Consider the following 23,039-nt stretch of genomic DNA (forward strand, 5'->3'; position numbering starts at 1 on the left):
CGTGGCTGCAAAAAGTAAGGAGTTATAAGGGCCCTTCCAGAGGGAAATGAAAAGTTAGGAGTTTTTAAGGATGTGCAAACCCTGAGTTAGTATAATAAATGGATCCAAGTTAGGTTAGAAAGATGTACCTCCCTCCCACCTACCCACAAAAAAAAAAATTCCGAAATACAAGGCCACAACAGGCAAAATGAGCAATGAAGTGACTGAGAAAAGGACGCCCATAACAAATATAGATGTCATATATTTCTAAAATACCAAATTAAAAATGCGGCCATTTAAAAATACGCTAGTGCTATATGTTAGACCACGCATTCCCTCTTTGATGATAATTGTTTATATTGGTGTGTACTATCACCTCTTAAAGTTTTTTTTCCATCTTAGAATTCGAAATGTATTTTTTTTCACTGAAGTTATATAATTTTCACTTTTCAGTAATATGAACACAAAGACTGATAACAATATTTCTGAACATATTTTGCTAATAATCTCACCAGTGTTCCACTGCTGATAAGCATTATCTGATGGATATCTGAGTTTCGTGAGGTAAGTATCTAAAAGAGACTGGAATACGGGATGGAATATCAACAACAATTTCTCGAAAATTTGTTTTTCGGACGACACAATACCATCCTGTTAAAAAAAAAAAACAGCAACAGATGTCACTTTTTCCAAAGCAATAGAATTTGAATTTAAGACCAAAACAAAAAGGCAATAACTTCAACTTATCAAGTTCTTACCTGAAGACTATACCAAAAAGTGAAGGGAAACTCACTGCATATTTCATCGACTGGATACTGGCCAGGATATCCACTACATTGCTATGAAATCAAAAACAAATAAGTGGATCAAAATAACATACTGACCTTCCAAACTATAATTAGAACATACACTGTACATCAGGGGCTTGACAAATCAGAAAAAAAATCTAGGCATCAGAAAATTGGCAGAGGAAATACGGGGTTTGCACAAATGAATGACAAAATTTGTCTTAAAAACTATTACACATAATATAATCTGTGAAACAAAAATAAAGAAAAACAATGTTTTTTTAAACCACCATTCAATAGATGACAGTATTTCTGTAAATCCAAGTGTCTGAAATTAAAATGTGACAGAGAAAAAAGTTGTGTGTTAGAATATGCACAAGGGTTGTTTCGACTTTAGTTTGGCATGCATGTAGAAATTTTTAACTGAAAAAAAAAAAAAGTTTCAGTTTAGGGTTACCAGATTCAAAAACTGAAGAAGAAGGATGTCTACACGTGCAACGCCCTTAGTATAATGACACTTTTCCCAATTTTCAAAACAGATGGCGTCACTATTCTGACCAATAAAACCTGTCACAACAATAATTTTTCCAAACTAAAACATAGCAGCTAAAAAAGAATCAAAACAGAAAAAATTCTGGGAATTTTTATGGCTGTTGGTCAATGGAAAAAACCACAAAACACTCATATCAATGAAAAAATATTTGTTTTAAAGTGGGGAAATTTCTTTTTCATATGAAAAAAAAAAACATTTCGGAAACCTGAAAAAAACAAAACCCATAATGTAAGAGGATGCTTGAAATGACATCGAAAAGGAGGACATCTGGCGAGGCAACTTGGATTCTTGTATTCTGGGAATTTCGAGGGCAAAGCATGGAAAGAAAAAAACAAACATGAAAAACACATCATACCAATGAAGAGATATTTTTCAGTGGAAAAAAAATTCCATAGAAAAAAAAAAGAAAAAATAATTCTGGAAACCTGAAAGGGAGGACAAAATGGAGAATTTTCTGAAACGTAGGACACTTGAAGTGACATCAAAAAGGAGGACGTCTGGTAACCCAATCAGTCGATCGTCCATTTCGATGTCAACCATGAAAAGGAGATGTCAAACAATGGATTGAAAATAAGCATCATCGGCAATGGAACTCAAAGCAGGACTGCAAACAGGCCAAGCTGGCCTTGGCAACCCAACCGAATATTGCCCTTCACTGAATAGAAAACAGATTTGACAGGTTACACAGATCATCCCTGGTCATGCTGACCTAGCGAAACACCTACACAACTGTGGCTATGCAGATTCACTTATTTGTCCTGAGTGTGGAGAGGAAGACGAAACTCCACTCTGCTATGTAGGACGATGTCCCGCCTTCTCTATCCTGAGAAGAAACTACTTTGGTGATCATCAGATGACACTAAGTGAAGTAGTAAATGCAGACAGTATTTACAACTCGATAAATTTTCTTAATTATACTTAACACCTGAATTTATGGTGAGTATCAATGTTCTGCTCTAATTCGAACTCTCATGTGTTATTTTTCAATAACCTCATGTGGAGTTCCTGGCCATATCCCTGAGGATCTCCTCTGCCCCTTTTTTTAAAAATGGGTATTGCAAACAGGAGCAGCCTCCTCATTTATTTAGATATGGCCTTTATCGCACGCACGGTTGCAGTTTCCTAATATCCCACATACAGGGGTTCAGTAAAATGGTAACAGATACTATGTCGTTTGTACCCAACCCTGTTGCAAAACTCTGGGAACTTTCTACAAAATGATATTTCTTCATATCGACATGATCCACAACTCATGTTGCACTACTTGGTGTTAGAGCAATGGGCAAAATTTGTCTAAGCTTTCCCCGTATGGGACACCACAGAATGATGATGAATCCTATCAGTCAATTTCAGTAGCTACGTTTTATGGAAGTGCAGCCATCTATTGAGTATGTTCAAAATAAAAGAAACTTTGAGTGTTTTCTTCATTTTTATGTTTTCTTCATGTATCACAGATTATTTTATGTGTAATCGTTTTTTGAAAGTATTAAGTTTTAAAATTTAGTCATTCATTTGTGCAAACCCTGTATATTGTAATATAAGTTTGTATATTTGTCAATTTGTCATTATTACCATAATTTTTATTTTATTCAATAATAAAGTGTTCCAGACTCTATGATAAAGCTGGGCTGGAAGAGAACTCTGCAATAGGATAAGTCCAGCAGCAGAGTTCTGGTGTTCATTCAGTGTGGAATGATAGAGAAATTGGGTGGAAAAAAAACAATTTAAATGTCCCCATACCACAAGAAAGCACATACCAAAATGAAATTCACAGTTTTTAAAATGGCTTCTTGCTTCTCTGGTTTTTGAAGGATAGTTTCCAGCAGCAATGAACAATGGGTTTCAGCAACAGCAAGGATGAAGGAATATATATTACAGCATTTGTCCTGTAATAAATATATTTGTTCATGAAAACTTCAAGCTCTAATCTCTCAAATAATAACAAATGAAAATTACCACTGAAATTTAAAATGGAATCAAATCAAGTTTAAATTAAATTTTATGTACTTCACGGCATTTAACATTGGGAAATATTTACTTGGCAAATCAATTTTTCTTGCAATCATGCTGTAATGATATTTTAAAGGGAAAGACAAACCTAACCAATCTATAGCAGAAGGCCTCTGCACGAAGCTTCTGACGTCACTGAAGGTGATCTTGCCTGTATATATATCCACTGGATATACTGCAAAAAGGGTAAGGATCACTCATGAGTCAGCCTGCTATACGTAATAGCTATAAGTGAGATGACCTTCTTCTCATTTATGTACCATGAGCTTCAAGCGGAGGCCTTCTGCTATAGATGGCATTGCCAGGATTCACACTGCCGATCGCCATTATGTCAAATTGTGACAAATTATTTCATTTGGGGAATAAATAAAAAATTGAATTTGCCGAATCGTGAGTGTTCATTCAGCCTCTTGATAGTCAAATCAGCCATTTGATGCACGTGCTAAAGTCTGGAAGTGAAATGTTTGCTGGCCAATCATGAACAATGCTCAATGACTTTCGGAACAGTTCCAGAGGAGGGTGGGGTTGACAGGGGTGATCAACCTAGTCTGGAAGCGTGACTAGTTGACTGCACTCCCAAGAGCCTACATGTTAAAAACATCCTATTGTTTGAACTATTCACTCGATGATAGTTCTTCCCTCAATATCATGATCATTGAAACACCATTGCGGAACAGAATGGATGTAAAAAATACAAACAACAGTATTTCTGTTAATGGTTCCAGCAGGCAACAATTCAATTTTGAAAATGCTTTTGAATTGCCGAAAAAAAAATCTTGGCGAATTCTTGAGAATTAAAATATTTTTGTAGTGTAAAATTTATATTTCATATTGAACAATTTTTATATATACAAGATTTGAATTTTTATTTTATTTTCCCAACTTGAAATAAGTTGTTTTGGAATCCACATTTTATGACGCTTCAATTTGACTGAGGTTCTTATTTGGCTACAACTTTTTTCATCTGATTAGCTAAATTGCTGCAATTGATAAAAACTGCCACCTGGCAGTCCAGTGGTAAGCCTCTGACTGTGCATGTCTGGGTTCAAATCTTGGTTCGGGCATAGTAGTCTACCAATACTACAAATTCTCTGGACAGATCTTATGGATCTCTTGGGAATACGCCAGAATCACGTACGTTATTATAAAAAAAAGTCAGTAGAGACCCTGATTGGCATGTATGCATTTTTGAAAAGAACAAGGCAGAAATTGAATTATAGTGAATGATTTTGTGCAGGGAGTCCTCAGTTTTTACACTGTTTCACAAGAGGATGCTGGGTTAAGGCCACATTTTCTCGGTCCAGTTTGTGGTTGTTTTTGGGAGGTTTCACCGTATAAGATAACAGAAAAGCCTGTATGTATGCTCATTATGATAATGCTATAGATGATATTGAAATAATGAAAAATTCATTTACGTGATATTTGTATTTTAAGAAATTTGGAACATATGACAGAAGAATTTCAACTTTCCTTCCTCAAACGTCTTTAATTACCAAACTCTAAAAGAGAAGAAATTTCATTATTTTGAAATTTTTCTGGTGGTTACTCAATGGTAATATTGATTGTTCTTTTCTGTTATCCAAAATAGGATTCTTGGTCATGCACCAGGTCAAATAAATTATTTCATATAATTCAGGACCTAGATTGGTCTTTCTTGTGAAATTAACAAATTTTTATTTTATATAATAGTTTACCCAATGAATTCGATATATTTGCCACACCTATTGGTAAATTCAAAGAACTTCTCCCCGAATGACGAGCAATTTTTTTTACTATTTATTTTTTTAATTGATCCGGGGATTTTATATGGGCTTTTATTTTACTTATTTTGTATTGACTTGTTTGTTTTTATTTTTTGTATTTTATATCTGTGTACTGCATTTTATCCTGTTTTATTTTATTGTATTTACATTTTTATGTCTTACCTTGCTGTAATTGGATTGTTTCTGTAGCTTGGCATATTTAAATAAATATAAATATAAAAAGTCAGTGGACACACAACACAGATGGTTCCCTCTCAGTCAGACAGGTCGCACAGCGCGGCGGAATACTGGACATGACGCATTGAGGAGTCCCTGTGGCAATTGGTCCAACTTCTGCAGCAACACAGTTTTCAGCTCCGGGATGGTTCTCTGAGAGGGATGGCGAGATGCAATTGCCCTCCCAAGATAGTCCCAGATATGCTCTATAGGGTTTAGGTCAGGAGATCTGGCTGGTCAATCTATACACCGAATATCCTCACTTTCTAGATAATCGTTGACCAGGTGAGCTCAATGTAGATGAGCGTTGTCGTCAATGAACAGGAACTGAAGGCCAACTGCGCCCCTGAAAAGTCAAACATAGGACTCTAAGATCTCCTCTCTATCTTTCTAGCAGTCATGGATCCTCTGCCAAACACATGGAGGGGTGTGCGGCCATCCAACATGATGCCTGTCCAGACCATGACACCTCCACCTCCATAGTGGTCCATTTTCCTGATGTGGGAAAGATGGTATCAGGTACCAGGATCTCCAGAGCCCTGTTCACATGTGAAATAAAACATCCTGGGAAGTTCCTGGTAATGGGGATTCTTGCTACAAACCATTCACATGATGTTTAGTTTATGGCGGTAATCCCCTCTTCTTTCCAGAAGTCGTCACTGGTTACGTAGGTTGAACAGAAGTGCTTGATTCAATATGGCTGACGAAGGAGCTTACAGTAGTTTTTGCGGTGCAAAGGATTATGGGAGGGAGAGAAGGTCGGTGTCAACCACCAATCCACCCCAAGAAAGATGGGCTTTTTTTTATGAGCTTTTCTCCCACATTTTTTTCCCTACGAGGGGGGCGAAAAAAAATTGCCATGCCGGTAATTATCACCAAAGTGACCCCCAATCTTACACATGTGAACGGGGCACCGATGAGGGTACATAGCAGGGTTTAAGCTACGGTCTCATTTTGTGCAAAATGCAAAAGAAGTGGTAGCCACTTTCACAAAAATACGTACAGGAGGTACGGACCGAGTAGACATCCAACCATGAATCATTACATTCGCATCGTAGCATTTTGCTAAAGCTTTTCTCTCCCTTTTCACTTTTTTACAAAAGGAATTTTTTATCTAGCTTAAACCCTGGTGCATAGAGAATCAGTGTCCAGGCTGGATCTTAGACTCATCTGTGAAGAGCATGGTGCTCCAATGAACTCTGGTTCAAGGCTGATGTCTGCACCATGCTAAATATGATCTTTTGTGTGCTGCAGTGAGTGGGACGCAAGAAGCGGGTCTTCTGGCATAAAGCCCACTCTCATGAGGCCTTCGGGCAACAGTAAATCATGAAACTTGAGTTCCAGTGGCAGCATGCAGCTCACATGACAGCTGTGATGCTGTAGCAGTCCTGTGGCACTGTGCTGAAAGTGCCAAATAACAATCCTTATTTGTCGTTGTGACTCTTCGACGACCTTGTCCAGGTCTTCTTGATATGAATCCAATGTCTTGAAACTGTTTTCAGACTGTTGCAGATGACACTGGGCATTAGATCCAGCTCTGTAGCCACCTGCACTTGTGATTGTTCTGCCTCCAATCTACCGACGATTCTCCATCACATTCTGTCATCCATATATTTGTGGCTACTCATTTTACCAGATAGCTTATAAAATTTACGAAATTCTTGCAAGAAACACAGCGAATGTCGCCAAGGAGTACGAGCACACGAATTGTGGAAAACGCCTCATGCCCTCATCATCCCTCCATGATCACAGCTCGCCCACACGCATGTGTACGCTTCGTATTCGACACTGAATATTTGCATACTTTTTTGGTGGCATTATTAGTACCCTTGGTTCAGTACTTTTTGTGAAAATAGACATAATGTGCAAATTCTCTTAATTTTGCACATGAGTGTATTTTTCATATCTGTGTGCCGGAGATAAAGGGGCACCCAAGGGAAATTTTACAGGAGAGCGATTAAAAGATTTTTTTAGTATGGCTTTTTATGGAGCTCGCTTTTTTATAAAGTGAGTATCTGTTATTTACTGAAAAAGGACTTATTGAGTGTGAAATACCTACGTGTAGTGTAATGGAAGTACTGCAAAATAATAGCATTATCCTAATATTGATAAAAATGGATATAGTGCTCTTTACTTCCTACATACAGATACAGTGAAACCAAAGATGGACACTGTACGAGATGGAAACCTGTCTTACCTGTAGATGGAATTAAAATATAGGCTGTTCAATGATTAGTGTTCACATTTGCACCTTTTACAAAACAGAAATTTATCTAAAACAGAATATTATTTCAGTCTCTTGAGATTCCGTTTCATACAGGTTTCAGTGTATAAGTCTTACCATATCTTTTTCTCGAGTTGCTTCCATCAACAAAGTGTCGAACCTAGCTATATTTTCCACCATCATCATTATCACAGTAGGATACCTAGACAAAAAGAGAATAGCAATTTCAAGGTGCACGAGAACTTATTTGTATCACCTGTAGTGAGTAAAATTTGTATCGATCAAATTAATATTTCACGCAATATTTTATGAATTTCAAATGTGATTTATATACTGTATGTTTAAAACATATTGAACAGTAGAAACGTTTGGTAAATTGTGTTGATAAGTCTCTGACTTAACATAGGGGAAGACTGGGGTTAGTTGATGACTGGGGTTTAGTTTCCGATTTTAAATATTTTGAAGTAGAGAACAAATGCAAAAAAACACCACCACCACAAGGAAGTCATCATTCATAGCTTCATGTCCACCAAGAGAGTAGGTTTATTGATAATTTGAACTGGTGGTCGTAATTTTCACACAATTTTCAATATTTTGTGGCATTTATACTGAATTCCTGAGTTGGCATATGACAAGTGTTCTATGCCAACATGCCCCTCAGCTGGGATGCCAACTTATCCTTATCCCCAACATGACTCTTTAGACAAGAAGACTATTTCTCTAAAGAGCATGTAATTTGCCGAAGCTTTTCGTCCTGAATTCACGAAATGAAGGTCATTTATGAGCTTTTGGATGCAAGAACCATAGAAAGCATCAGCTTTGAGTTTTTCTGTATTATTCCAGGAATTTTTTGTCCTATCTTATATTTTATATTTTTTGTCCTTGCAAAGCAAGGGCTATCCTGGGCAAAAACTTTCATGAAATGTTTCATTAACGCTAGTTTTTGAAATGCAGCAGAGGCAAGATGATTCTGTCTCGTCCGACTAAGGGTTCACAAACGGCATTTCTTTGTATAATAACCATGTTTTGTCTCTCATAGGCTACTTTTTTTTTACCCAGTGGTATAACGTGGCTCTGCTATCTCACAGGCAACAAGGATATTTTATGTACACTCCTTGTTGACGAAGTAAAAAGTTGACCATTTTGTAAGTCCACACAAATTACCCATTGATGTTCGTGAAACCTAATCTTATCCATGACCAAAATGCTATGGCATCATATTATTCTTTCATTTTAGTGGAGTAAGCAATGGGTCTTGAACAGGCTGAATCAGGATATGCCCACTTGCTCTGGTTGTTTTGGTATGCCAGTAATATTCACAATACAAAAATTATAGTCATCAAAGTGGTTTATGGATTCCCTCCAAACTACAGGGGTTGAACAAAATAATATTAACACCTGTGAAAAAAACAATACTCGAGGGAACCCGTCGTACACTATCTACCAATAAGTATTTGGACACCTATGCAAATGACGATATCTGCGGTCCTGAGATACGTCCCACCCTCAGCCGGTATATATCGTGTAGGAAACAACATCGGCATTAGTCGCATGCAAGATGCCGCGCAGTTCGGAGCTCTCTGATTTCGAGAAAGGTATAATTATCGGGTATCACAAAAATGACAGATCCTTAAGGGACATATCTAGTGAGCTGAAGTACCAAAAATTGACAGTGGCCTATGTGATTGTCGGAATTTGCCCCGAGTCGGCAGACCAACGAAACTGGGAGATAGAGACCGACGGGTGCTGTCCAGAGAAATTCGGAAGAACTGCACCCAACCGATGGCCCTCATCCGCGAGTATTGTTTCAATGAATACCATCCGTAAGGAAGCACATCTGATTGGTTTTCATGGTCGTGCTGCTGCCCATAAGCCTTTGATCACAAAGTCCAACCGCGTTGCTCGGTTAATGTGGTGCAAAGCACATCGAAATTGGACCGTAGATCAGTGGAAACGGGTTCTTTGGAGCAACGAATCAAGGTTCGCCCTCTACCGTTCGGATGGCAGGGTCTGGGTCTGGCGTCTGCCTGGAGAACGTCTCCTGCCAGAATGCATTGTGCCAACAGTCAAGTTCGGCGGAGGTGGAATTATGGTCTGGGGGTGTTTCTCCTGGTATGGACTGGGACCTTTGGTCCCCATTCATGGTAAGCTCAACGCTGATGCCTACTGAACTATTTTGAATGACAATGTGCTTCCTACGTTGTGGCAGTTTTATGGGGTGGACCCCTGTTACTTCCAGGACGACAATGCCAGCTGTCATACTGCGAGGTTAACCAAGGCTTGGTATGGTGCTAATGGGGTTCATCGAATGGACTGGCCTGCCCAGAGCCTAGACCTAAACCCTATCGAGAACCTCTGGAACGAGTTGGATTGCCGAATTAAGGGGTGCCTTACCCGTCCAAAATCGGTGAAGGAACTGACATGTCTTCTCCAAGCCGAGTGGAAGAAAATACCACTAGCCGTCACACAAGGACTTGTGGAAAGTATGCCCCGGAGGGTTCACGCTGTAATTGCCTCTCGTGGAGGCTCTACCAACTATTGACTTTGAATAAAGTTAGTTTTTCTTTTCTATCACAGGTGTCTAAATACTTATTGGTAGATAGTGTATACTCCCGCCCTCTAGTGTGGAAGAGTGCAACCTAGCAGGCAAGAATGTGCACACATCAGTCTAGTCATAGCAGTGATAGCATTCGGATGCGATGTATATTGGGGCGAAAAAACTTTGTTATGGCTGACCTCACAGATTTCGAAAGAGACATGATTGTTGGAGCCATCTTGCCGGGGCCACAGCAATGAAAACGACCACCCTTGTTGGTGTCGGGAGAAGTACTGTGTCGATGGTAATGACAGCCTATAGCAAACAGGAGAAGACAACTGCCAAGCATAACAGTGGCTGAAAGTTGAAGATGATTGATAGAGACAGAAGGGGTTTGAAGCGGATTGTGGCCAGAAAGCACAAGACAACAGCATCTCAGATAACATCTGAGATGAACACACATCTACAGGAAGGTGTATCGACAAAAACTATCTGCCGTGAACAGCATGCAGCAAACATACACGGTAGACCAGATATTCCAAAACAATTGGTGACACTATATGCATTGCCTTGAAACGACGAACATGGTGTCACGAACATAAGAATTGGACAACAATGGTAGAATGCCATCTAGTCAGACAAATCGTCATACACATTATTCCAGACTAACGGACGTGTTCACGTTTGGAGAAAACCAGCACAAGCCTATGATGTCGACTGTCTCCTTTCTACTGTTAAGCATGGAGGGGGATCAGTGATGCTGTGGGGCATGATGTCTCGCCCTAGTCTCTGCCCATTTGTTGCCCTGAATGGGCGGCTTAATGCATTGGTTTATGTCAGTATTCTGGCTGACCATCTTCATCCAATGGTGCAATATTTGTTCCCTGATTCTCGACCTGTTCCAAGATGATAATTCGCCAGTTCACACTGCTGGAATTGTCGGAGACTGGCTTGATGAACACGAGGAACTGCAACACTTCGTGTGGCCCGCTCAGTCTCCTGATCTTAACCTGATTGAAGCTATGTGAGGTATTTTGGAGGCCAAACTGCGCAATAGGTTTCCACCTCCAAAGACACGTTCTGAATCAGTGACCTTTTTGCAGGAGGAGTGGCTACATATTCCTGCGACTGTTGTGCATGACTTGTATTTGTCCATCCCACGACAGATACAAGCTGTAATTAACGCAAAAGGAGGGCCAACAGCCTATTAATAAAGATTTTGTCTCATTTCACAGGTGTGTATATTATTTTGTCCAACCCCTGTATATAAACACTAAGAGTTTTAGACCCCCTTCTCTTCCCATTAGTCCATTGTCTTACGTGTTCTATACAAGTTTCATGCACAATGTGTGTAGTCCAAACTTTACCTTGGTCACCAAGCCTAACACTAAAGTACTCAAGGTACCGTATATACTCGTGTATAAGCCGACACCCCCACTTGAGGATCACAAAAACCGCAATAAATTGAAAACCCGTGTATAAGCCGACTCGAAAAAATCAGAGCATTTTAGAGAAAAAAAATTCTTATATTTTCATGCAAAATAAATAGCTTGCGGAAATTTACAATAGAAAATGATTCAAAATTTTTAATCCATTTCTTCTGAGTCTCCAAGCTCATCGTTATACAAATACAAATACAACGCCACAACAGGCAAATTGCCCAACGAGGTGGCTGACTTAAGAACATCATGGATCCCCGAGCCCCTACCTACTACTGCTACACCACACATGCACCCCCCCCCCCCGCGGAACCCCCCCAACGAATCGGTACATGCGGGAATGTGCGTGTACGTGTAGTGCAACCTGACGTAAAGTTTGTTTCTGTGTAATGCTGTCATCTGCCCCCAGTTTTACTAACTATGAGTGAAGTGTTATGGTTGAATGATTTACCGTTGTAGGACTGTTGCTCTCTGTGGCGAGACCTTTTAACGGGGAGATCGGCTCGCATTTGCGCCTTGAAGTTGGGAACCACAGAAAACCAACTTCAGCCGACCACCACTGTGGGGTTCGAACCCGGATCCTTGCATCACGAGTCCGGCACTATAACCACTCGACCACCACAGCGGCTATCCATCAGATCATCATAGGGGGTGCGGCATCTTCGTTTTCATCCTCATCTGGGCTGTCATCGCCATTGTCACTTTCAAAGAGGATATCTTCAGTTTCGTCCATCACATTGCTGATGCAACACTTTTTGAAGGATCAGATAATTTCGGCGGAAACAGAATTCCAGGCCTCATATAAACCCATTGGCACACTAGGCCAATGCCAAGTTCCTTCAAGGCACCACTTTTTGTAGTTTCTTTATCATTGGAACTCATCCATTCGACCCACAAATGCCTCAAATGGTCTTCAAATAAAGGCTTGTTGATGCTCACATCTCTAAAGGCTGTACAATCAACGTTAGCTCACCTAGTATCAATGCCAATGATGTTTTCGATCAAAAATTGACCCGAGTATAAGCCGACCCCCCAACTTTTTTTCCACAAAAAAAGTCTGCTTATACACGAGTATATACGGTAAGTAAGCTTTTTTAACAAAATCAGGAATGGCTTTTCTGTTCTATTTTTATGGTGTACTCACCACATATGTAGCAAAAGAAATCACAGCTTCGACTGGACGTCATTCTTTCTTTTCATCAACATTCAAAATAAAGAGCCACTTCTGAGCACAACTCATTTGGTGGTAAATTGTAATTTTTCTTTCTTTTTTTTAAAACTGAGTATAACTCAGGTCTATCACCATCTATGGGTGATTTACTCTATCTAGTGAGTTGTACCAGAAGTGTAACTGTGTGTACCGAACAGTCTGAGTCAGTGCGTATGTAGTGTTGTGTTTGATTTTTCAGTGTCATCATCTATATTTCAGAAGTGAAGTGACTGATGTTTTATGATTGAATTACATTTGTACTGTTTGTACGTTTGTTGCTCTCTGTTGGGAAACTTTTTATAGAAGAGATCGGCTCACATTCACACCTTGAAGTTGGAAACCACAGAAAGCTAACTTCAGCCGACCACCACTGTGGATTGTAGTGACAGACTTGCATTGTGAGGTCCCGTTTCAAACCCCACCATCACCACAGTGGTGGTCGGCTGAAGTTGGTTTACTGTGGTTCCCAACTTCAAGGTGCGAGTGTGAGCCGATCTCCCCTAGTCTCGCCACAGAGAGCAACAGACCTACAAACAGTACAAATGTAATTCAATCATAACACGTCACTCACTTCACTTCTGAAATATAGATGGCGACACTGAAAAATCAAACGCAACACTACATACGCACTCAGACTGTTAGGTACATTGTTCATGGTGATAGACTGGAGTTGAAAGAAAACTAAGAACTTTTATAAGTTGTGTCAGATGTTACCAGTAGGTTATGTCAATAAATATGGCTTTATGCAATCAGCTGATACAGCTTCATACAAATAGCAGTACAGAGAAGGAAGAAAAAAACAGGAACCAATACATGTAAAAACTCAACCCTTTGCACAATGAGTGTTGTAGTGAAATATTGCATAATTTAGTTACGCTGAATCTCAAAAAGTAGAGCTGATAGATGAAAAACTGTTTTCATATTTGAAACCAGCATACCAAAATGAGCTAAATGAACGCCAGGGGCTCTGCCACCAGAATCATCCCGTTGCCAAGATCTCTTCAAGCAGCTTCGTGGCAGAGTCTGGAACAAAGTATCAAATTGTGAGTGAAGTGCAATGATTGAATATGTGTAGCATTGTAGGCCTGTTGCTCTTTGGAGAGAGACTTTTTAAAGCGGAGATTGGCTTGCATTCACGTCTAAAATTGGGAACCATGGAAAACCAACTTCAGCCAACCACTGTGGCTGGAACCCAGATCCTCGTGACGCAAGTCTGTCACTATGATGACTCAACCACCACAGCAGCTAGAAAATTCCAGGCACCAAATAAAAAAATTGTTTTTTGTAGAGCTGTGTAATCGTTATTGATCACTCTACCCATTACAACTGGTGAAAATGTCTCAGCATAGCCATGGAATTCACGGATGGAAAGAAACTTTGAATGGAAAAAAAAAACATTTTCCTGGCAGGAAATCAAGAAACTTGTTGTCCAGGAGCTCCCATCACACTGAAACAATGGATGATACAACTCTCGGGTGGTTTGACAGTGGCGATTCTAGCACTAAGTGCCCATAATGATAGAAAAGAGAAGCTGAATGTCAGCTTACCCTTCTGTCAAAACTAGTCCCAGTTTTCCCTACTTTAAAGGAAAAAAAAACATTTTTTTACAATCAAGATAAATTTATATTTACTTGTGAGCTATGGGAAGCGTCGCTATGTTACTCAGTGTCTCCAAAGCAGTTTGATACAGTTCATCCCTATAGATGGCATCGAAAGTCAGAACAAGGAGGGCTTCGTTCTCTAAAGCAGCAGACCCTAGCTGAGACCAGCTGCAGTAGCACTTCAGCGCCATCTCACAGACGTCCATGGGAGCTGTATTCTTAGACAAAACGGATTCAATAAGGCTCATCACAGTTTCGAAAGATGACTGAAGAGCATGGTGGATCGCGTGACTTTTGGACTGTGACAAATTAGAAGTGTGAAGCTGCAAGAGTACGCAAAGAATGCATTATCAGAAATTATTTATCAACACATTTTGCAGTATGGTTTTTGATTTAAAAATTAATCTAGCATCACTCACATGACAAAAAATCTATTGCAAACTAGGACATGCACAGAAGGGTACATAACCCTTCAGAAGCTTAGTTAGGTCTTTTTATAGATTGTGACACTTGATCTAAACAAAGAAAGTATTCAATGAAACAAACAAAATATGCATTTTTACCTCTTCACACAGAACCATGAGCACCTCTAATAAAACATGTGTCACTTGATGCTCCTAAAAATAGGTAAACAAAAACATTGGTATTTAATTTTTCTATTAAACACAACATAATTTCAGACAGCTGATTTTTCTTCTACAGGCGTACTACAAGGTATAGCAATACCCCTGCTTTACATGATTAATCGGTTCCACAAAATAAGTGCAAGAGAAAATCACATAAAAAGAGTTAAATTTAACATAAGGATGGGTTTTCTTAAGACAGGTTCTTAACCTGAGGGTCGCAGGGGCTTCAGAGATTGGTCATTGTCCAAATCCAAACAGTCGGAATCTACTAACAACTAGGGACTCTGAGCTATGGGTCCCAACTCAAGCTTGATTCACAGAGGCTTCAGACAAGGGTTGTACGAATCCACTTGCAGATAGGGATTTTTGAGCTATAACAAGAGATATACGTAAATTTCGTATTTACGAAATAACTGCGATAAATATGAAATTCACAAAATGCGATAAATGCAAAATTTGCCAATTTTGACTATATATATATATTGCTGCTTTTCTCAATAAATATGAGAACGATTACACCAGCATAAGTTTCTTAAAAATAAGTTTTGACAATGAAATTCTAGCTCCTAAAACATGAGTTCAATTGACTTTCGTTTCAGAGTTAATTATGCTAATCAACGAATCTACAGTATGTTGGAATTGATGAACGGCATAGTATTCTGTTGAAGACACAGCAGCAGAAGAGAGTTAAAAGAAATTGACTTCAACACGTGATATTCAACCAGTGTCGTTTTACTGCATGTGCCCAGAAACCTCAAGTGCAGAGGGGGGGGGGGGGGACCTCATGAAAATGAGATCTGGTTCAAATTATCAAGAGTAAGCATTTCTAGCAAGGTGGGGGGCTCAGAAAAAAATAATTTTACCCGAGGGCCTACAATATGCTATTTTTTAAAAATACATTCATATATTTTTTATTTTTTTTATTTATTTTTTTTTTTTGTGAACAAATACGAAATTTCTGACCTGAATTTTTTTGTGAATAAATGCGAAATTTATGATTCAAAATTTTTTTTTGTGAAATTTACGTATCCCTAATCATGCCCCAACTTTCATTCGCAGGGACTTCGGAGATGGGTAATAAAAATTCCCTAACAGCCAAGGGATTCTTAAGCTATGAATCGTCATCCAAACTTCATTCACAGGGGCTTCCAAGATGAGTCGTAAAAATCCTAAAGCAGAAGCTGTGGGGCATGACCCAGACTTGATTTTCAGGGGCTTCCGAGATGGGTCATGAAAATTCACTAACAGCCATATCTTGAGCTATGGCTCATGACCAAGATTTGATTGGCAAGGGCTTCCATGATGGGTCATAAAAATCCACGAAAAGCCAGGGGATCTTAAACTATTAGTCACAACCAAACTTCATTCACAAGGGCTTCCGCGATTTGTCGTGCAAATCACTAAAACAGCCAGGGGCTCTTGAGCTATGGATTATGTCCCAAACTTGATTGTTTGGGACTTCTGATATGGGTTGTAAAAAATCCACTTACAGTCCCGTTATAAATGCATATATTGCTGTCACAAATTCCACTAATTTTAAAAACAAAGTCTGATGGTCGGGAGGTTGATCTTGTTGTTGATTTCAGGTCGCGGCTGAAAAAGGTTAAGAACCCCTGTCATAAGAAGTGTAAGAAAAAGTAAACCCAAAAAACTTCCAACAGCAAAATAAAATTTTTTAAATGAATTAATTATCATAACTTATAAATAAATCTCTTTAATTTTGGATATATGAACAAATTTGAGTAATACGTTTTGCTTCTGTCTTCACGACTACATATTGATTCTAGTGAGTGTGGATGTTTTTTCTGATGGCGAGCCTGATAAGGTAGGCTGATAACATTTTTAATGAAAGCAGTCAAGACTTAGCTGACAAGCACAGCATTCTTTGTCTCTTCATAAAAGCTTTAGAAGCAAAGCTAGAGTATTGTAAATATTCCTCGCAAACACAACAGTTCTAGATTCATTTGGATCAATTTTTATTAAAATCCTGATGGTACCAAATGTGGTGTGATGGTCCGATGTGTTTTCCAAAAGATTTTCACTACAGAGATCTGATGAGAGTTATGCATATTTTGCATTCTGTTGACGCTGTCATCTGTTTTCAATATTTTTGAAGGGTTGATTTTAGAATGAAGTATATCATAACCAAATGAATTTTAACAAGTTCAATCAAATGAGTATTTTTGGCTTACAATTACTGATGGCAATGGATACAGCTCCATGTTGAATAAGAAAGCAGGCAGTATATCGCTGGGACATAATTCTTTCTCTAGAAGGGAAACATGACCCTTTCTGCCAAAAAAAGGGAGTGATTAACGAGCACAAGTGAAACATAAAACATCCTGCCAACCTTGTCCTATTTTGAACCATTTTCAAGTAATGGTAGATAAATTATGGAAAAACACGTGCCAAAAACTTTAATGTGTGAAGTTTCTCAGAGACACGCAAACTAAGCACAATATTGGAAAGAGCAGAACAATTCTATAAACGACATTATTTCCATCAAAATATCTGGATTTTTTGGTAAGCTAAAAGCCCTGAAAGATTGGTGAAGTCAAAATAAAATTGTTGCCAAAACTTTTAATTCCCAATTCTGCATATACCCTTCTAGCTAATATAGGGTAAAATTTGCAAAAAACTTGTCCATTGCACCAGCTTTCGAAAAAGCGTACAGTAAATCATATTGGGTTCCCAACTTCAAGGCGCAAATGCGAGCCGATCTCCCAGTTAAAAAGTCTTGCCACAGAGAGCAACAGGCCTACAATGTTACAAATATTCAATCATTACACTCACTCACTCGTTAATCACTCACAATTTGAAGTATAGATGGCAGCACTGAACTAGCTACAACAACAGTACAACACTAGCTACACACTCAGACTGTTAGGTGCACTCACTTTGTTCCAGACTCTGCCATGAAGCTGGGCTGGAAGAGATCTCGGGAATGGGATAAGTCCGGTGGCAGAGACCCTGGCGTTCATTCATTCAGTAAATCATATTGTTCTGGGTCAGGAGAAATTCAGCCTTTTGTTTTTAGTACGACAAATCAGCATTTGTCGAAGTAGAAATTTTAGTAGTTTTGGTGACAATTTGATTTTTCACTTCCCCAATCTCTCAGCGCTTGTAGCTTGCCATTAAATAAAGATATTTCGATGGAGATGGTGTTACATTATAGGCTTTTTCTCCTCTTTTATATGAGCGTAGTTTACATGTCAGTCTTTCAAAAACTTCACGAATGCAGTTTTTTTTAGACTTCATTTTTTTTTCCCATAATCGACTATTATACATCATAACTCGAACACGGTCCAAGATAAGACCGGGTTGGTAAGGTGTTTCATGCTCCACTTGGGCTCATCATCTATCATCCACTTTCATTTGGCAGAACAGGCCACATTCACCCTGCAGACGTATTTACCACATTTTTAGAGAGGCCTTTAAAACATTTAAGGTTATCAGAACTACTTCAATTAGAAAAAAACACGATCAGCTAACAATACTACTGAATGAGGTTACTATAATGTTTTCACAAATTGTGTGTGAAATATAAAGTACTGATAAATAATAATGAATAATAAAAATGCATCTACATAGGTTTACTCGCTTTGACTTTTATTTTTGCTATGCATTTCCTTTCCTTCCATTTCCCCCGCCCCATGCACAACCCAGGTCTGATCACAGTGCCACACAGCCTCCTCAATTCAAACATAATTAAACACTTCTTATACAACTAGCGCAACAGAATCTACAAGAACGTATTACATCGATACGAGCAGGCAGCATGTCTGTCTGGTTTGAGTGGCAAATGAAAGTCCAGTTTCTCCATCGCACAGGTGCGTTCTTTCCCTATTATGAAGACAGTGCCATCCAGTGGTGGATGCTGTCATAAGAGAAATCTCAACAAACCATTTAAGGACAACCACATACAGGGCTCCCACGAAAAAAATTATAAAACATAAGAAAAAGCAGATCTAAAAAATAGGATGTGGAGGGTACCTCTCTCCCTCCCCCCCCCACTCCCCAGACAACATACATAATCATAGCATATAATGAAAATATTCATAAAAAAAAATTTTCATAGCACTATTTAAGAATGATGCTCCTTTGAGACCACTTTCAAAAGCACAGTGCAAAATGTGTAAATTATAAGATAAGATGTAAAGAAGGCAAGGTGAACTGGATGGTTTTACTGCACTGTCCATACTTTATTTAAAGGAATTTCTTTGCATTTTACTGTTTAATACCAGTGTAATCGTTTTTGACAAATGAAGGACTTTCATTTCTTGTTCTTTGCTGAGCATTGTAACTATTATTTATGCCTCTTCATGCCTTGCAAATACAGAAGACAATTGAATGCTATTGGGTAGCATCAGAATCAATGAATGAATGCCAGGGGCTCTGCCACCGGACTTATCCCGTTGCCAAGATCTCTTCCAGCCCAGCTTCGTGGCAGAGTCTGGAACAAAGTGAGTGCACCTAACAGTCTGAGTGTGTAGCTAGTGTTGTACTGTTGTTGTAGCTAGTTCAGTGCTGCCATCTATACTTCGGTACATGTGGGAATGTGCGTGTACGTGTAGTGAAACCTGACGTGAAGTTTTTTGTTTCTCTGTAATGCTTGTTATGTGTAGTGCTGTCATCTGCCACCAGTTTTTCTAACTATGAGTGAAGTGTTATGATTGAATGATTTATCGTTGTAGGACTGTTGCTTTCTGTGGCGAGACTTTTTAACGGGGAGATTGGCTCGCATTCACGCCTTGAAGTTGGAAACCACAGAAAACCAACTTCAGCCGACCGCCACTGCGGCGCCGGTGGGGTTCGAACCCGGATCCTTGCGATGCGAGTCCATCGCTATGACCACTCGACCACCACAGCGGCTAGCATCAGAATCAGTAAACCTAGAATAGGCCTGTGTCTGTGTGTCCAACTGCTTTGTAATGCAAACTGTTGTTTCACCTATACATAAAATATGGACTGTAATTTTGAATATATGTTAGTTACTGTCCAAGCCCATGGAGTAGTAAATACAAAATTATTTCTTCCATTCAGATAGAAGTTTTTAATGGCTGCTCTATTCATTGAACCATTAAACTAAGCAATTGCAAAATAAGCCAAATGTTCCCCATACAACGCCCCCCAACCTCCAAAAAAATGAATTTAAAAACAATTCGATTTCTGCTTTGGCAAAATCGTTAATTGCAATCTATAGATGATTCCCTGCTCAATTAAAATCAATTAAACAAATTTTTTTAGGAGTTGGTAGGAAAAGTAGGACAAAAACTAGAATGCACGGCAAAACCAAGAAAGTAAGACATTTCATTAAAAAGTAGGAAAAGTAAGATGAGTGGAAGCCCTGCACATATACAGTCGAATCCCATTATAACGAGCTCCAAGAGACTGGACTAATCACTTTGCTATAACAAAATTTTGTTACAAAGGAATTCCAGGTGTTTGCATTGTTCCTATGAAATGTTATCTGGGGGATTATTACTAAACCAGACATGCACCTCGTCCATATTCCTCTGCGGAACTTCTAACGAATTGGTACACTTTGGAACGTGTGTGTGAGTGAACCTTCCGTGAAGTTTGTTTCTGTGTAATGCTGGTTATGTGAAGTGCTGCCATCTGCAATCAATTTGCAGCCATATCTGGGGGATTAGAAAAGCGTTCGTTAAAATGAGATTTTTTTGCTATAACAGTATTCATTAAAACAGGATTCTACTGTAGATGGACCTTAAAACTGATACAATACATAAATAAAACAAAGCTCACGTTAACATTCGGGACATTTTGGGGCTGCAACGCAGACATGAGATCAGTGACAGCTGTTGGCCAAAAATTGGTTATGGTTTGTATGACGAAAGTTGACAGCGCAATGCACAGCCTTGTAAGGATGACTTTTGGTCCAGTTGCATAGCTTACGATAGCCTGTAGTAATTTTGTTCGGAGAGCTTCATACTGGTCACCAGGAACCTCACACCAGTGCCTAGAGATTTTCGTTTGAAGAGTGTTCGCTCCAAAAAACTGAGCTTCATGAGGCTTGAAGAGAGAAGTAGTGGAAGTCAAGTCAAAATCATATTCTTATCAACATGATTTTACAAAACAAGTACATAAAATATATTGGTATTGAAATTAGGAGAAATATTATTTTTGATTATGTTGATTGAAATTCTTAATCAAAATCAAAAACATTGATCTGAATGAGCATCTGTGACAATACTTGTTACGGGCTAGCATAAGAGTCTGAGGTTCAGCCTTAATCGACTGCATAATCAGTGATCATGGCTGATCAGCATTATTACTTTGTTTAATTGAGTTGTAATAAATAATACAAAAATACCTTGCTTCACAGACTGCAGAAATCCTCTCGAGAAATTTGGTATTTAATTGTTTTCATCCTGTAATAGTTTTATCATGCTATTGGACAGAACTGGCCAGTTTGCCGTGTATTGTTAAATGTTACCATTGTGATGTGTATAATAGTGGTTATTTTTGTATATTGTTTAATTATGTAAATTTCTTTGCGACATCATATTTTTCATGTGAAGACGGTAGATTCTGTTAATCAACTCTGAAAATTTCTTTGTTTAAATCTGTTTATATAAAGCTTGTGGTTGAGTTTCTCACTCATTTACTGCTGCTAATCTCATGAATTAACATGAAGTTTTAGTCTTAATATTTAATGGCTGGGCACCTAATCATTTTGGCTACTTCAGCCATACACCAACTTCAGACATATTGCTTCACTGTAATTTACTTCAGTTTACGAGTTGGGTTGAAAATGATGGCACCATTGATTCAGATTGGCAAAATCTAAGAGGGATTTCTTTTTGCTTGCTCTGCTTCATTGACGTCAGTCATTTCTCAGAAGGGCTAATGATGGTCTTCTCCCCACCCTCTGTAACGCTGTTAGTGACTGGAATTAAGATTTCAATATGCAAAGATGAATATTGCTGAATATTGCTTTATAATAATAAAGCTGAGGAAGTCGACCAGTCAGATGATTTCATGGTCAACGGACACACATTGAACATGAAGCAACGAATCCAGACTTCATCTGATAAGAAATTTCCATCCTAATCATGATCCATATATAATTTCTGTTTCATGAATATTGAGATAGAGTTTAATTGTTAAACTTAAATATTTAACAAAGATTTAAATGAATAAGCATGGAATGTTGCACATCATATAATCACACGTCATCAGTAAAGTATGTCAATGATGTGGTATAGGCCGCCAAATAAACAAAATTTTGGAATAACCCTGAACTTATCACAAAAATACAAGTGTCTGAACACGAGTTTTGCTAATAGTTGGTAAGAAACATGGATTGTCAACAAACTAAAATTTGTACAAAGGAATATATCATTTTTTTACGTTAAAAATTTTCTATTTCTTTTTAGAAAACTGTCTTCACTCACTTTAGAAGGATGCAGCAACGTCCAGGCGAAATTCCAAGCCTCCGGCGAGAGCTGAGCCAACATAAGAAACTGATTGGCTTGCGCTTGACTCTGCACATCGTTGTAAAACTGATGCAGAACCTGAGGTAAAAGAAACATTTGACATTTTTTTCTCAAAGCTACAGGGGGAAAAAAATCTAATTCCACCATTTAATCACTATTTGGTTGCACCATGGTCATTTTATGCACAGTAGCAGACAGGGCTCCCACTAAAAAATTTAAAATAGTAGGACAAGGGGTGGGGGTATCACTGCCCTAAGACAGCATAATAGAAAAATCACTCAAAAATATACCTTTTACATTTAAAAATCAAAAATTTTTCATAGCATTATTTCAGTACCCTATAAGATTGACTCGAGCCAAAGCAAAATGACAGAAATGACTTGGTAAGAAAAACAGTTTTGGGTCAAATCAGTTACTATAGCAACCACAGATAATTCTCTTTCTCCTCACAATATATTTCAGGATTACCACCTTGTCTCTGTTCGAGGGCCAACATAAGGGTCAGATGCAGAGTCGCTGGTCCCACCAGGGACAAGACTCTGGTATATAAAAAACAGTATGATTGCCTGCTGTGGCACTGCAGGCCTCAAACATTTTTTGATGCGGGAATCAATTAATTAACTGAATTTTTCAT

General features: G+C 38.6%; 1 protein-coding gene across 3 annotated transcripts in view; it reads right to left on the reverse strand.

Annotated features, from left to right (window-relative positions):
* Nucleotides 1-23,039, reverse strand: part of cdm (importin-13-like protein cdm) — a 63,636-nt gene that overhangs the window by 36,420 nt on the left and 4,177 nt on the right. For all 3 annotated transcript variants that reach the window (XR_016196100.1, XM_089255654.1, XM_089255655.1), the window contains exons 3-10: nucleotides 22,364-22,483; nucleotides 20,712-20,978; nucleotides 14,883-14,936; nucleotides 14,350-14,642; nucleotides 7,651-7,735; nucleotides 3,078-3,206; nucleotides 738-818; nucleotides 492-630 (exon numbers count right to left, since the gene is read on the reverse strand). Coding sequence is in view for 2 of the 3 variants with exons in the window: in XM_089255654.1 (XP_089111780.1) it covers nucleotides 492-630; nucleotides 738-818; nucleotides 3,078-3,206; nucleotides 7,651-7,735; nucleotides 14,350-14,642; nucleotides 14,883-14,936; nucleotides 20,712-20,978; nucleotides 22,364-22,483 (1,168 nt within the window). In the remaining variant the exon portion in view is untranslated. The remainder of the gene's footprint in view (nucleotides 1-491; nucleotides 631-737; nucleotides 819-3,077; nucleotides 3,207-7,650; nucleotides 7,736-14,349; nucleotides 14,643-14,882; nucleotides 14,937-20,711; nucleotides 20,979-22,363; nucleotides 22,484-23,039) is intronic.

This window comes from Pholcus phalangioides, unplaced genomic scaffold, assembly GCF_987345545.1.
Source record: "Pholcus phalangioides strain wild (caught in Gottingen) unplaced genomic scaffold, Ppha-v1.0 ptg000043l_1, whole genome shotgun sequence".
NCBI lineage: Eukaryota > Metazoa > Arthropoda > Arachnida > Araneae > Pholcidae > Pholcus > Pholcus phalangioides.